A 12,441-nucleotide genomic window follows, 5' to 3' on the forward strand; every position below is an offset into this window, starting at 1 on the left:
TGAGGATATGGTTTGGGGTGGACTGGGCAGTGATAGCTTAGCGGTTGGACTCGCTGATCTTAAGGGTCTTTTTTTTTTTTTAATCATAGAATTGTTAAGGTTGGAAAACAAACACAAACCTCTCCACTCCCCCAACACAAACAACTCCCACCCAGCTAAAGCCAGCGTGCTCTCCAGCACTGGTCCCTTCAGCACACCCACTGTGACCATTGTCCTGCAGCCTGACCACCCCCACCTTGCTGCACTGACAACGGTTTAGCAGCTGTACCAGGTTCTGTCTGTGCTGACCAGTCAGCTCGTCTGCCTCTCCTGTTTTGGAAAACTGCCCTTTGCTCTCACCCCCACTGAGGCAGGAGCAGGCACCGCCCCTCTGGTTTGTGGTAGAGAAGCACTGCAGCCTGCAAGCAGCAGAAGGGGCCACTTACCAACCAGCTCCATCACCCTCACAGTGTAGCATATGACAAGGCAACAGATGCACCCTGGTCCCAAACCCTAGCACCAGCTCCTTCTCCCACAGGCTCCAACTCTGCCATCTTAACCACACAAAAGGCACACAGATAGGTGGGGTTTTGTTTTGGGTTTTTTTGTTTGTTTGTATATAATTAGTACAAGCCACCCTTGAAAAACAAACTAATGACAGTTAAGTCACTGCTGCTTGGCCACGTACTGCAGTGCAATGTTAAAAGGGCCTTAGCGTGGCCTTATGCCACAACTTCTTACATCCTGTCACTTGCTAAACCCATCTGGCCAGCAGCACAGCTGCTAGCTTTAAGGAGGATAGAAAGATTATGTGAAAGCCACTGCCAACCCTGGGTGCCAGGGCTTTGCACTGTTAGCACTTAAGTGCAAATAGCACAGCTCCAAATTGTCTTAAGGTAACCACAGGAAACTCGAGGGGGAGGGAGCAAATGGCACACAAACCTCTTCCACCGTTGGCTATGACCTGCAGGGAAAAAACCCTCCCCGCCTTACAGCTGAGGTCATTTCCCCACGTACATATACACACACACACCCCCCCACCCACCCCTCCCCACATACACCCTCCCGTGTGCCTCTGAGAAGGGCCAGCTTCAGCTACATCAAGGACCAAAGGCTCAGCTGCTGCAGGGTAGTGGACCGCACCTACATCAACACAAAAAGGTTGGGCAAAAGGCTCTGAGGAATGCAACACCATAGCTCATGTGTCAAACCACAGCACACGCTGCACAACTCAACTGCTATTTCAGCAGGACTTCAGGTAAATGGCATTCTCCTTCCAGTCACTTCCCTCATATGTATTCTCTTCAAAAAGAGCTGAATTACACACTCGGTTAACCACTTCAGTTTTGGTAAGTAAAATACCATTCACACTCAAAACAGATGCCAACCTCTCCTCCTTTATGACAGAATCTTTATGAACACCACTAAGCATGCCTTTTTTGTTTGCATATTTTATTAAAAATTTACATAAGTGAACACACTCCAGCAATTGGGGTATGCAGGTGTCCTAGGTTAAAAAAAATATACAAAACCCCAAGCCCTCACAGCCCGGGCAGCAGCAGGTTGAAGCACCACCTCACTTCCTTTGAACAGTGGTGAAAGCTGGCATCTGAATGGGCTGGATCGAGTGGACTGGCTGAAAAACAGGCTTCTTCCGCATGTCAGAGAGGGTTTTCACAGAAGGGAGAAGCTGGTTTCTCTTGATGATCTGCAGCGCCAGCTGCGTGTTACCTACAAGACAACTTTCAATTAAAAAAAAAGTACCTTCGTGAGACTTATGAATCCCTGTTCTCAGAACAGAGCTGACAAGCCAGCCCTGGGCCCTGGCCACATACACTAGTTGCCCATGTCAGCATTTCACTGAAGAGGAGGACATGAGAAGTAAATGTGAAATAACAGTATTTTTTGTTTCTACCTATTCTTAGCCGGAGACATTGAGCTTTTATCTCAGAGCACCTTCTAACTTCCTGAAGGGCACCTCTTCTCTCTCCCATCTGCACAGTGAGAGTCTAGACATCACACAAAATGGCCTCACAATGTGACATTACAGACAGTAATGCAAGTGTCAAGGGTGTGTATAAAAGATGTTTTTAAAACAAGAAATCTGTTTTTCAACTGTATGTATAGCCCATCAAATAAATACCTATATAAATGGGAAAACTATTGTTAAAAATTAAACTTACGAAATTGTAGAACACCTGCCAAGTCCTGAAAAGATCATTTCTCCCTCTTCTCAAATACTTTTCTTTCACTAAAGTTTTAGATTCAGAGGAGATGCACCATTTTGCTGCCACTTACAGAATAAAAAATGGGTTTAGCTCCTTTTGGTTCTATACTTAGAAGGGGGTGAGAGACTTAAATCCCGCTTTCTTCTGCTCTGTACTTTGTTGCAGAAAGAAAGGTTTCCAAAATTCCAACTTGGAAACATCTAAGAAAGCCTTTGTAGAAGTCTCAATTCTGAATACAAATGCTCCAGTCCCCTGCCTGCCTGCAACGCAAGACAACTGCAGGGGAACAAGCACACTGAACATTTCACAGCGCTCGGATATTAAGCCCCAAGGGGCACAGGTCCGCAACCATGATGGCTTCAATGATGCAGCCGTACCCGTCTGCTCCCACTGCAGAATTCAAGTGCCATCTTTCCACTTTCCCATTATGTAGAGTTTTTTTTCCCATGCAAACACAGTGAACTTCCCAAAGGAAGGATTTTGGAAGACAGTTATCAATATTACAAGCTTTGTTACAGTACTTGCTACAGCGCTCCTGACATGGCTTCTTTGGGAAACTTGCATTACAATTGTCTTTTAATGAAAAGCCTCTCAAGCCCTCTTTATAATATAAACCTCATCAAGGGTTTTACTGAGCCTATCCAAGGCTGCTGATGTCTGCACAAAGTATAAAGGATTTCAGCTCAGACAATGAATGTTTAGGAAGTCTGGACTGTGTATGATCATCAGGACTGTGATAAACAATGGAAATGAAGGTGTGGATACATGGATTCGTAGCAGTGTGAAATGGAGACAGGGCCTAAAGGGTGTCTTTCAAACTACTGGCAGAACTCTGTAAAGACTAGGATTGATGACTACTGCCTTCCTCCCCTCATATCCCAAATCTAGGTCGACAGAACATGTGAAAGCTTCAGAATTTAACATCTTGCCTATGAGGGCTAGCTGTAAACTTCAAGGAAAAAATCCAAAATGTTAAAAATACCAAGTTACATTCAGCATTGCAGCTTACATGTTAAAGTAGGGATTTTAATGTTGTGAAAAAATTCAGTTCCTTACCATTTTGTAATTCAAGATACACAGCCAGCAGAATAGCCTCTGGAGGGATCTCTTTGGGGTGGATCAGTGAAGCAGCCTTATTGAAAAAGAAGAAAGGGGTAGGGAGAGGAAGTGCTTAAGGGAAACATTCAGCTCAAAGAAAATACCTCTTGACAAGATTGTTACCATAATCTGAGCTAATAAAAACAAATAATTCATAAACTAAGATAAGATTTTTCAAACTAATACACTTTATCAGGTTTATGTATGCAAGGAGAGACCGAAGGATTATCTGCTATGCAAGACTGTTTCACACTAATTAGCAGCACCATCTGCTGTATACTTAAGTTAATGTGAACCGGTAATTCTCAGGCCAATCTACCACATTTTCCTAGTGAGATGACAGGTGATGAAGGTAACCTCCACTGCTCCAAAGCTCAGACTTCAAAGTTAACAAGGATCATTCATTAGCTTTCCATATGCAAGTATTTTTCAGCTGTGAAGTCAGTGAAGCTGTCTTCTACGTTACCTCTGGATCCAGCTCACTACTATTGATCCACAGCACGCTGGGTACACGCCATTAATTTAATTTGGCTTGAAGGTCCCTGTGCTCCACCTGACAGGTGTCCTGAGCTGAGAGCCTCCAGAACAACACAGCTCTGCAGAACAACCTCCAGACAGGTCCCTGCTTTCTGTCTCACCAGCTTCTACACCCAGAATCATACCACATATCACCAGACTCTGCTTCGCATCCCCTTCAGTTCAAATAGAAGGGCACTCTGCTGTTTTAAATCTTAGTCGGTAAGGGGTGGAGAAAGTAAGGGGCAGGGAGGAGGAACATAAAAAGAGAGCAGGCTACCAGGCCTTTGAAAGGAAAACATTATTTCCCTCTTCCTTATCCTTTTGCCTTCCCTCTTCCAAGGTGACTGAATATTGTCACCATACTGGTAGTTAAGTGCCAGACCAATGGTTCTGCATGGCAATGCCCAGCCATGAATAGAAAGAAAAATGATGAGTAAGGAAGAATTTCTGTCTCAACCCCTGAAACTTAGTATTTTCAACTACATGTCAAATGTCAACATTTGATAATCCTAGTACAAGGATGATTCCCATGATCTCAGTAAGACCAAATCCTTCAAGTCCACCTTTTCTGGAAGTGCCCAGTCCAGAGGGCGGGAAAAATTCACATTTGTACAATTAAATTGCAAACTCATCCATTTCTTAAGAAAGAGAGGACACATCTGCACAAATTACACAAGGTAACAGGACTGATTCTGTATTAAAAACGAGAGCGAGAAGATGATTTGCCACAGGGATACCTGGTTGTGGTTCCTGGTACCACAGGAGATGGTGGAGATGCTCCCTCAGAAGAAACCACTTAGGTAACAAGCTAAATAAAACTTGGCTGATCTGGCCATCCACGAAACAGCAAAGAAGCCATTCTACACAGTATTTCATATCTGACAGTTCAAGATTCAATACCCAGTAGTAACATGGGCTATATTCTTCTGGCAGAGGAGGAGTGAGCCGCTCCTGACAGACACGATCTCACCAGGAGCTTGTACTGGGGACATAGTTTGACCACTAATAACAGAGTATCCGTCTCATCCCTCTATAATCTGCACCCCATAATCCAGAATCTGAACTCTTCTTAAGGCGTATTAGGACATAGGGAACATAAGAATTAGGAAGGCTGAAATGCAAAGCAAATTACTTCCTTTAGTGCTTAAAAAAACCCAACACACCCAACCAAAAACCAGAAGAACCCTCACTCCAAAAACCCCACCACAGCCAAGATCTGGAAATAACCTGTTCATCAATCCCTGCTTCCTCCCTTCACGCAAGGGCTAGTCTCTGCAAGCACCCTGGCCCTGACCTGCTGTACCACTCTGGCTCAGAACTCTGAACCACCACATAAGTTTTTTTTTGTTTTGTTTTAGGAAGTCTAAGGTGCTCTTCAGAATGGACAACCGGTAATTATCCATTTTTAAAGCTACCTTAACAAGCAGTTTTCAGCAATTACCTCAAATGCCTCAGCATTTCAGCAAGCAAACCTAGAGTCTCACTCATAAATTAAACACTTTGTAATACTTTTTTGGCCTTTATTCTGTTGCTCAGTGGGGCTCAAATCGCCATGGGAGCCACACATCTCATTTCAGTGGAGGATACACGCTCTCTGTTGCTCCCCCTCATACAATGTAGCTGCACACAACAGAATAATTCATGTGTGCATACTAAAATGACTGAGGCTTCCCAAAAGCACTGGATTTATTGTAAATGCAGAGACCTACTACACTTTACATCCACAGGTGGCCTTACGCTCCTTTGGGCTTTACGCATGTGCTACAGAGCCCAAGTACAGACACCTGCCCAAGCCTGAGAGGCCTCAGGAGGAAAAAGTGCAAGACAACTGCCTTAAGCAGTTGAGAACTTCACAGGAGTTGAACCTGTTCACCTGTACAACTAGTATGAAGTCATTTGGAAGACTGCTGTTTCAGTTTGCAGCTCAACAACATATTTGATTAGTCTTCCTGACAGACAGGAATGGTTGCAAAAACAAACATATCATCATTGAAAGAGATCAGTCCCAGCCATAAAAAGAACCAAATGACACAGGCTAAATGAAGACAGTTTCCAAAGCAGTACTTGAGAATTCTTGGGGCAAGAGGCAAGAAACACCTCCAGCAGAACTGTAGTTGTTCTCACAGCCCTAAAGTTGATAGTTTAGATGGTGACTGAACAACTGATTAGAGACAAGTAAACTCAAGGCCCTCAAGAGCTTTCTTCTCTGAAATAACAATTACTATTGGATCATTTTAAAAAAATAAAACCAAAACTTAGAAAAAGTGAAATGGCTTCCTAGTCATATTCCATGTTTTGATATGATGTAGAGGGGAAAAAACAAAAGCGTCACATAGTGGTACTGAACTATTTAGACAAGAAAAATTTGGAATTTCTTTATGTTACTAATACAGGCTGGTTCATAAAGACAGAAGAGAGTCACCGAAGTCTGCAAATAAGCCTGAGCTATGAAACCACCAGGATTTGCTGGCATCTAAATAGCACTTTGAAGGAAGTACATCTGTCCCTAAAGCTGTCTTCAGATTGTTTTCCATACCTGATGTAGGCACTTTCGAGCTTTGTCGTATTCACTCCTCAAGCAGTAAGCACTTCCAAGGTTAAACAACATCATTGTTCGTGCAGATGTGACCGAACTAGGATAACACTGTGGGGTCTGCTTGCCAGCTGCAATTAAAAAAAATTGTCTTTTTCTTATACTTCTATTTCAAATTGGCCAAGTAAGCTGTGCTGAATATGGTGGCTGGTACTTACAGGATTCCATCGACTCATTCTCGCCTTTGTCAGACCCTACAGAGAAAAAAAAAAACCCAAAACACAAAAAACATCAGGTTCCATGAACTTTTTGTATCATTTTGTGATAAGCTTTAAAAGATATAAGTTTGCTTCTTTCTTCATGGTCTACACTAAAGAAGGAAAACGCACCAGTTTGATCAAGAGTTTACACCATTTAAGACTTCCTATCTTTAATGTTTTGCTTTTAGATTTGCAGATGAGTACAGTGACGTTTAAACAGTAGACTTGCCACTGAAATCAGAGCTGCTGTAGACTTAACTATACAGATGGGCTCTAAAGTATTTTTCTGTTACAGAATACACACTCCCAGCTGGAAGCACTACAAGAAGCTTAAGATACAGATTTAGCTAAGTTCTCCCCACTCCTATCTCACACTAAACACAGTAAGTAGACTTCACTGGTATTCCAAAGCCTGGTATAGAGACTAAAATGCTGGAAAAGCAGCTATGAAGCCCAAACTTAACCATAATTGCACACTTAACAAAAGCAGCTTTCAAAAGTTACCTTCAAACAAGCCAGAATGCTACAATACACAGTTCTATTTATGTTACAGAATTAGTGACTTCAAAGGAAGGACAAACATGCGAAAGACAAACCAAACATGAACTACAGCCAGGAAAACGAAAACACAGCAATGAAAACAAAAAGCCCCCAAACAGCCTATGGTCTTAAAACGAGATATCTTAATCATCATTATATTTGTATATTGAAAGTTACAGGAGGAAGGCATCTAAAAGCATAACCAGTTCTAATGAAGTGTGGATTCATTAACCTTGATCCTGCTCATTTGAAGAGATCCCAAGGGAAACATCAGTGACGTTCTCAGGGTTCAAGTGAGTGATGGCATCAGATATTCTGTCTAGAGAGATGAGAGCTTCTGCTGCATACAAATGCCCAAGAAACCTACAACAGCAAAGGGTTAGGTACAAATATCAGCATAACCACCCCCACAATTTGTAATATAAACCAAAATGAATGCAGTGTTTAATGCGAGCACATGAAAACCTTAAAGACTTGCATGGAAGTTACCTTGCTTATAAAGTATTGTCATAATACCCAGTTCTGCCATTTACTGCTTTTAGGCACTAATGTTGTGAAAAAATCTGCACCTGAGTAATGACAGTTCATTCATGCACAGGAATTGCCATTCCAGAAAGGCAGGACCTTGGTATAGCTTTATCTCAGAGAATTAAAAAAATGAATCCTTTCAAAAACACCCCAGGATAGAGATACAGCTATAATTTCAGGTGTTAAATGACTTTACATTCAATAGAAATCAAACTAATTCTGTAAGATAGCTGCATTTCTAAGGACAGCAGCTATACAGGCCCGCCCATGGGGCACAAACACCTTTCCAACTGCAGGTCTTGCAAAAGAATTAACCAAGTCTGATGTTTGACACTTGTAGTTCAGCTCAGCTAATCAGCAGCTTTCCTTTTCAACTTTGGAACAGATGGAATCCTGTCAATCGACAGCATAGTTAGGTTGCAAATATTTAATTTGAAACAAGAAGTTGAGTAAAGGAGTTCACACATGTTCTATGCGCCCGTATACAGTACATTTCAAACTGACTGTATAGTTGGTTGTAACAAATTACAAAACATCAGGTGAAATACCAGTCAACAATCCAAAATAACTTCTGCGCCTTAGATCTGATACAGCAAACAACTTTCTACGTGCAATTTATTTCACTTCAGAAAACAGGAACAGGTCAATATTCCTAATTTGCACAAAAACCTAGTTTCCTGGGACCAAGATATACGGTGCTCTGTCTTTGCAAAAATCTGTCATCTAGTGTTTCTTGCATTACATAATGGTAACAATGCCTTCACAAAATTATGTGTTACCTTGCAAACTCCTCTAAGATCTTGCTTATACAACTGTGCAAAAGATGAACTTCTGCAGTAGTCTGACACATGGGGGCCAATGAATTTAATTGGCATGGACCATTTTAGAGAATGCTGCCAGCATATAAAAATAAGCACAAGTTAGCCTGCTTTCCACTAGTACATTACCAATTTTGAAAAATATAATTACTACCATAAAAACCTCCGCTCCATTTTGTCCTATGTATGACATAGAAATTAAATGCACAAACAAGGTCAGAAGGATGGGGCTAAAGCTGCCTTTTTTGAATTTGCAGAGATGTCTGAGAACTGGTGGGTAGAAACAGAATGAGCTTTGAGTATCTTTCAAAAAAATATAGTGCCAAATGAGAACTGAAAAAGAGAAACTAAGGAATGGAACCTATATAAGCAACAGTAGCAGGTGAAGTGACAGCCCTGCACACCCAAGATCTGGTACCCTAGTGACTGAGGAAACCTTCCCCTCTGAGGCTGTAGCTTCACAAGTGAGCTTTCAGCAGCACGCTGGCTTGGGCTGATGTTGTCCACCCCCAGTTGCCCATTTCTGCCCCTTCTGCTGTGCCAACACCAGCACGTGCAGCCCCACAGTGAATCAGGACAGAGACCTGGCAGTCCTGCCACTCCTTGGGACCCATAGCTGGAGAATAACAAATAGCACCAAAAGCAGTGATAGATTCCGAATTATGTGGAATTCATGCACAAACGAGGAGACTCACGTTCCCGCTTATCAATGAACATTTAGTCAGGGCTTCAAAAAGAACAGAAGCAGGGCAAGCAATCCTTTGCATCGGATGCAGAATTGAAAAGCAGCAACAGACATTGAAAGCTTCAACTCAGAACTCTCCAGCAAAAAGCAGGGCTGAGAAAGAAGAAATGAGCACATCACTTACTTAAGAGACCCTGACAGCTTTGGTTGCTGAAGAAGTTTATCTGCGTGATTCAATGCCATAAGGTTATCACCCAAAGCCAGAGCTACGTAAGCACTACACGCAAGTATTGAGCACCTGGAGAGGAAAAAGGAGGAAAAAAAAAAAAATAATGGGAAAAAGCTAGTATGTTAAACGGAGAACTCTGTGATTCCAAATGCAGCTGTTAAATTTCTTAAGTGCTGAAGAAATAAATAATAATTTTCAATAATGTCTTTGCATCAAACTATAGAGCTAGTGTTTAATTATCTATGGCCTCAATCACATTCTCTGAATTAGGAGATATATAGTGTTCTACCAGTATATTACTGACCACCACAGTGCGCTCAGTAAGATTTTGCAATTTTAACCAGAAATAACAGATTAAAAAAAAAGATGGATCCCACCATATGTGCAATTTTTCTCATAGACAGTCTCCTTTTCCCACCCTCTTTTTACCTTGCACTCTCATTTGTACCTCCCTGCCTTCCCCTCACGCTGCAGCAAAGGGTAGTACATTTGTAGATTTCTATAACATAGGGTCTACAAACACGTAGTAGCAATCAATGAAGTTGTAACATATTTCACTCATACTCCAAAATGTTTGCACACAGGGAGACAATAAACACTGGAGAATTTGGCATTTCCAGTTTTGTGTTCAATTGAGAGCTGTAATCCGCTGCCAAGACTCTGACTGATATGTAGCATTTTATTGCCGTCACAGACTTTATCTTTCCAAAACCACAAAATCTCTGACAGTTCCTGTAATGAAATCTGAACTACTCGCAGTTTCCATCTTCAAACAATAACCCACGTCAGGATGCCATCATTAGGCCAAGCTTCACACTCTGTAATAACTGCCCCCCCCCCCACTCCCAACACAGCACTTGGGGATATTTTCCACTTCGTAAGACATAATTCAGCGCAGGCTGCTGTGTCCTCTGGGCACAAGCCTCTGCCACGACCCTTGCTGTGAGCACAGACTCTGTCCTTCTCCAGGGAGAAAGAGCGGATCCTCTTAGTGAGGTCTCACGTTGGGAGGAGAGCCTTCGACTCTCCCGCCAGTAGGTGGGCTATTACCACGCCAACCTTCTGGCAACTGTCAAGCCCACTTTCGGTCCAGCAGTAAGTCATGTAATTTGTGGCAGGACCTGGGGTGCCTTTATTCCCCTTTCCCAGGAGGCATGCTCCTTAATTATGCACAAGAAGGATAAGCACCTTCTCCAGCATTTCTCCCTCCCCCCCACTTCCTCTCCACCGTGCCCAGATGTCACATCAAATCTGAACACATACAAAAGCTTGAGAGAGGGAGAGGAAAGCTTCCCCAGCTCAAGTCCCAAACCTAAAATATTTGTGAAGGGTTGTGACTAGGGAGGGGGAGGGAATAGGGGAAAAAAAAATCTCTAATAACAGCCTGCTTCTAACTAGCCTCTTTTCATTCTCTGCCTCAAGGAAGCACAGCTTTTAATCCAGCAGAGATGCTAAGTATCACCAGCTAAATAGGCTTAGACACAAGTCAAGGCCTGCAGCGTTGGTTGCTACTACCCTTTCATCAATATGTGCCTTCCATTTCCCACTTTTTTTTAAAGCCTGTTTTTATTTCTGAAAGTGTAAATTCAAACACAAGATGCACTCCAATCGCACAACAGTTAAGTTCAGCAAAACGGAAACCTACTCCTCTGCTCTAAGGACTCGTCACTGTTTAAGCCACGTAAGAGCTGGCAAGATTCTTCAGCAACAGCCATCTAAGAGGAAAACATTCAGGTTTTCTTTCCTGCAGTACTGTTCTCGCGCACATGGATCCATTGTTGAGCCAGCTAAACCAAACGCTCAAGAGAGCTGACAGCTAACCGGAGCAGAAGAATTGCACCACAAGGGAAAAGACAAACTAGTTTTTCACCCCGGTCAGGATTCTGACAAAACTCCACAGGTTGCCTTTGAGCATGGCAGACTTCCAGCATCACTGAGCCTCTGCATGCCCTAAATAAAACTGCCTTTGCACCAGGAAAAAGAAAAATGTTTTTTTAAACTGCCAGATTATGTCAAACAGCCTCTTGTGTAGGTCTAGGCAACAAGATTTGTCAGCCCACACTCCCTGCAAGTTTACAGAACCCAAACTCCACATCTGACTTGGCTTATTTCTCAGGCAAAGGACGAGCCAGAGCAAATCCAGTTGTTAAAAAATTATCAAGGCACCAAAAATGGCACTTCTAAACCATTTAGAGAACATCACCGAGCTGAAATAATTTAAAATAGCTATCTAAGCACAGTAGTGGATATAAGCTATTTTTTATGTTTCAACATCAACAAGACTATCCAACATATTAAGAAATACAAAATGCAGACTGTGCTTACTCAGTGAAGAAATTCAGCACCAGCAAAGGGGAGGTGGGGGAGGACTACACAGTGGCTGCTGGTGAGGAAGAAGAGAGTGGAACAGCTACAGGTGATAATCATTGTAGGCTTGCAGGATGGTGACAGGGCCAGACAGTACACTGCACTCGAAGTGGACAAATGAGGTGATACTAGGTAGGTGTGGAAAAGAGACATGGTATATTGGTGGGCAATGGTTGTCCTTAGAGTATTACTTGTGAAATTATTAGCAATGTCAGTGATGCTCCTGGAAATACTAGGATACAGACACTTCAAAAATACATAAGTAAATAAAGCATAATGATGGACTGGAGAGGGCCAAGAGTCAAAAGAAAAAAAAATAATAGTAAAATTGTATCACATGCCTTGTAGCAAGGGCTTGCAGTTCAAATCTACTCAGGGCAAAGGAGCTGATCAAACTATTCCTTTATCTCTTAGCCGCTTTGAAGGGGAAAATTAACATTTTCACACAACGTTGTTCAATCTAGGGAGAAAAAGACTACAACAAGGACTGGTGCTCTACTTTTACAATAAAAATCCACAAAATTTTCCAAATGTAGCACTGTGGTCTACCAGAACTCCTTTACTCTTGATGTTGGGTTGTTCTGGCATGGTGAAACATACCACAGGCTGACAGCAGAGCAGGGGAATCAACTTCTCAGAGGGTGAGAAGCAGCAAGG

At 42.4% G+C, this 12,441-nt stretch overlaps 1 protein-coding gene across 4 annotated transcripts in view; it reads right to left on the minus strand.

The window, feature by feature from the left end:
* Nucleotides 1-1,405: 1,405 nt before the first annotated feature.
* The window catches only part of CNOT10 (CCR4-NOT transcription complex subunit 10), a 36,909-nt gene continuing 25,873 nt past the window's right edge, over nt 1,406-12,441 (minus strand). For all 4 annotated transcript variants that reach the window (XM_064444202.1, XM_064444201.1, XM_064444200.1 and 1 more), the window contains 6 exons: nt 9,373-9,486; nt 7,390-7,520; nt 6,576-6,611; nt 6,361-6,488; nt 3,264-3,339; nt 1,406-1,710 (listed from right to left, as the gene is read on the minus strand). In XM_064444202.1, the coding sequence (XP_064300272.1) occupies nt 1,556-1,710; nt 3,264-3,339; nt 6,361-6,488; nt 6,576-6,611; nt 7,390-7,520; nt 9,373-9,486 (640 nt within the window). In that variant the 3' untranslated portion in view covers nt 1,406-1,555. The remainder of the gene's footprint in view (nt 1,711-3,263; nt 3,340-6,360; nt 6,489-6,575; nt 6,612-7,389; nt 7,521-9,372; nt 9,487-12,441) is intronic.

The sequence above is a fragment of the Phalacrocorax carbo genome, chromosome 2 (genome assembly GCF_963921805.1).
Source record: "Phalacrocorax carbo chromosome 2, bPhaCar2.1, whole genome shotgun sequence".
Lineage (NCBI taxonomy): Eukaryota > Metazoa > Chordata > Aves > Suliformes > Phalacrocoracidae > Phalacrocorax > Phalacrocorax carbo.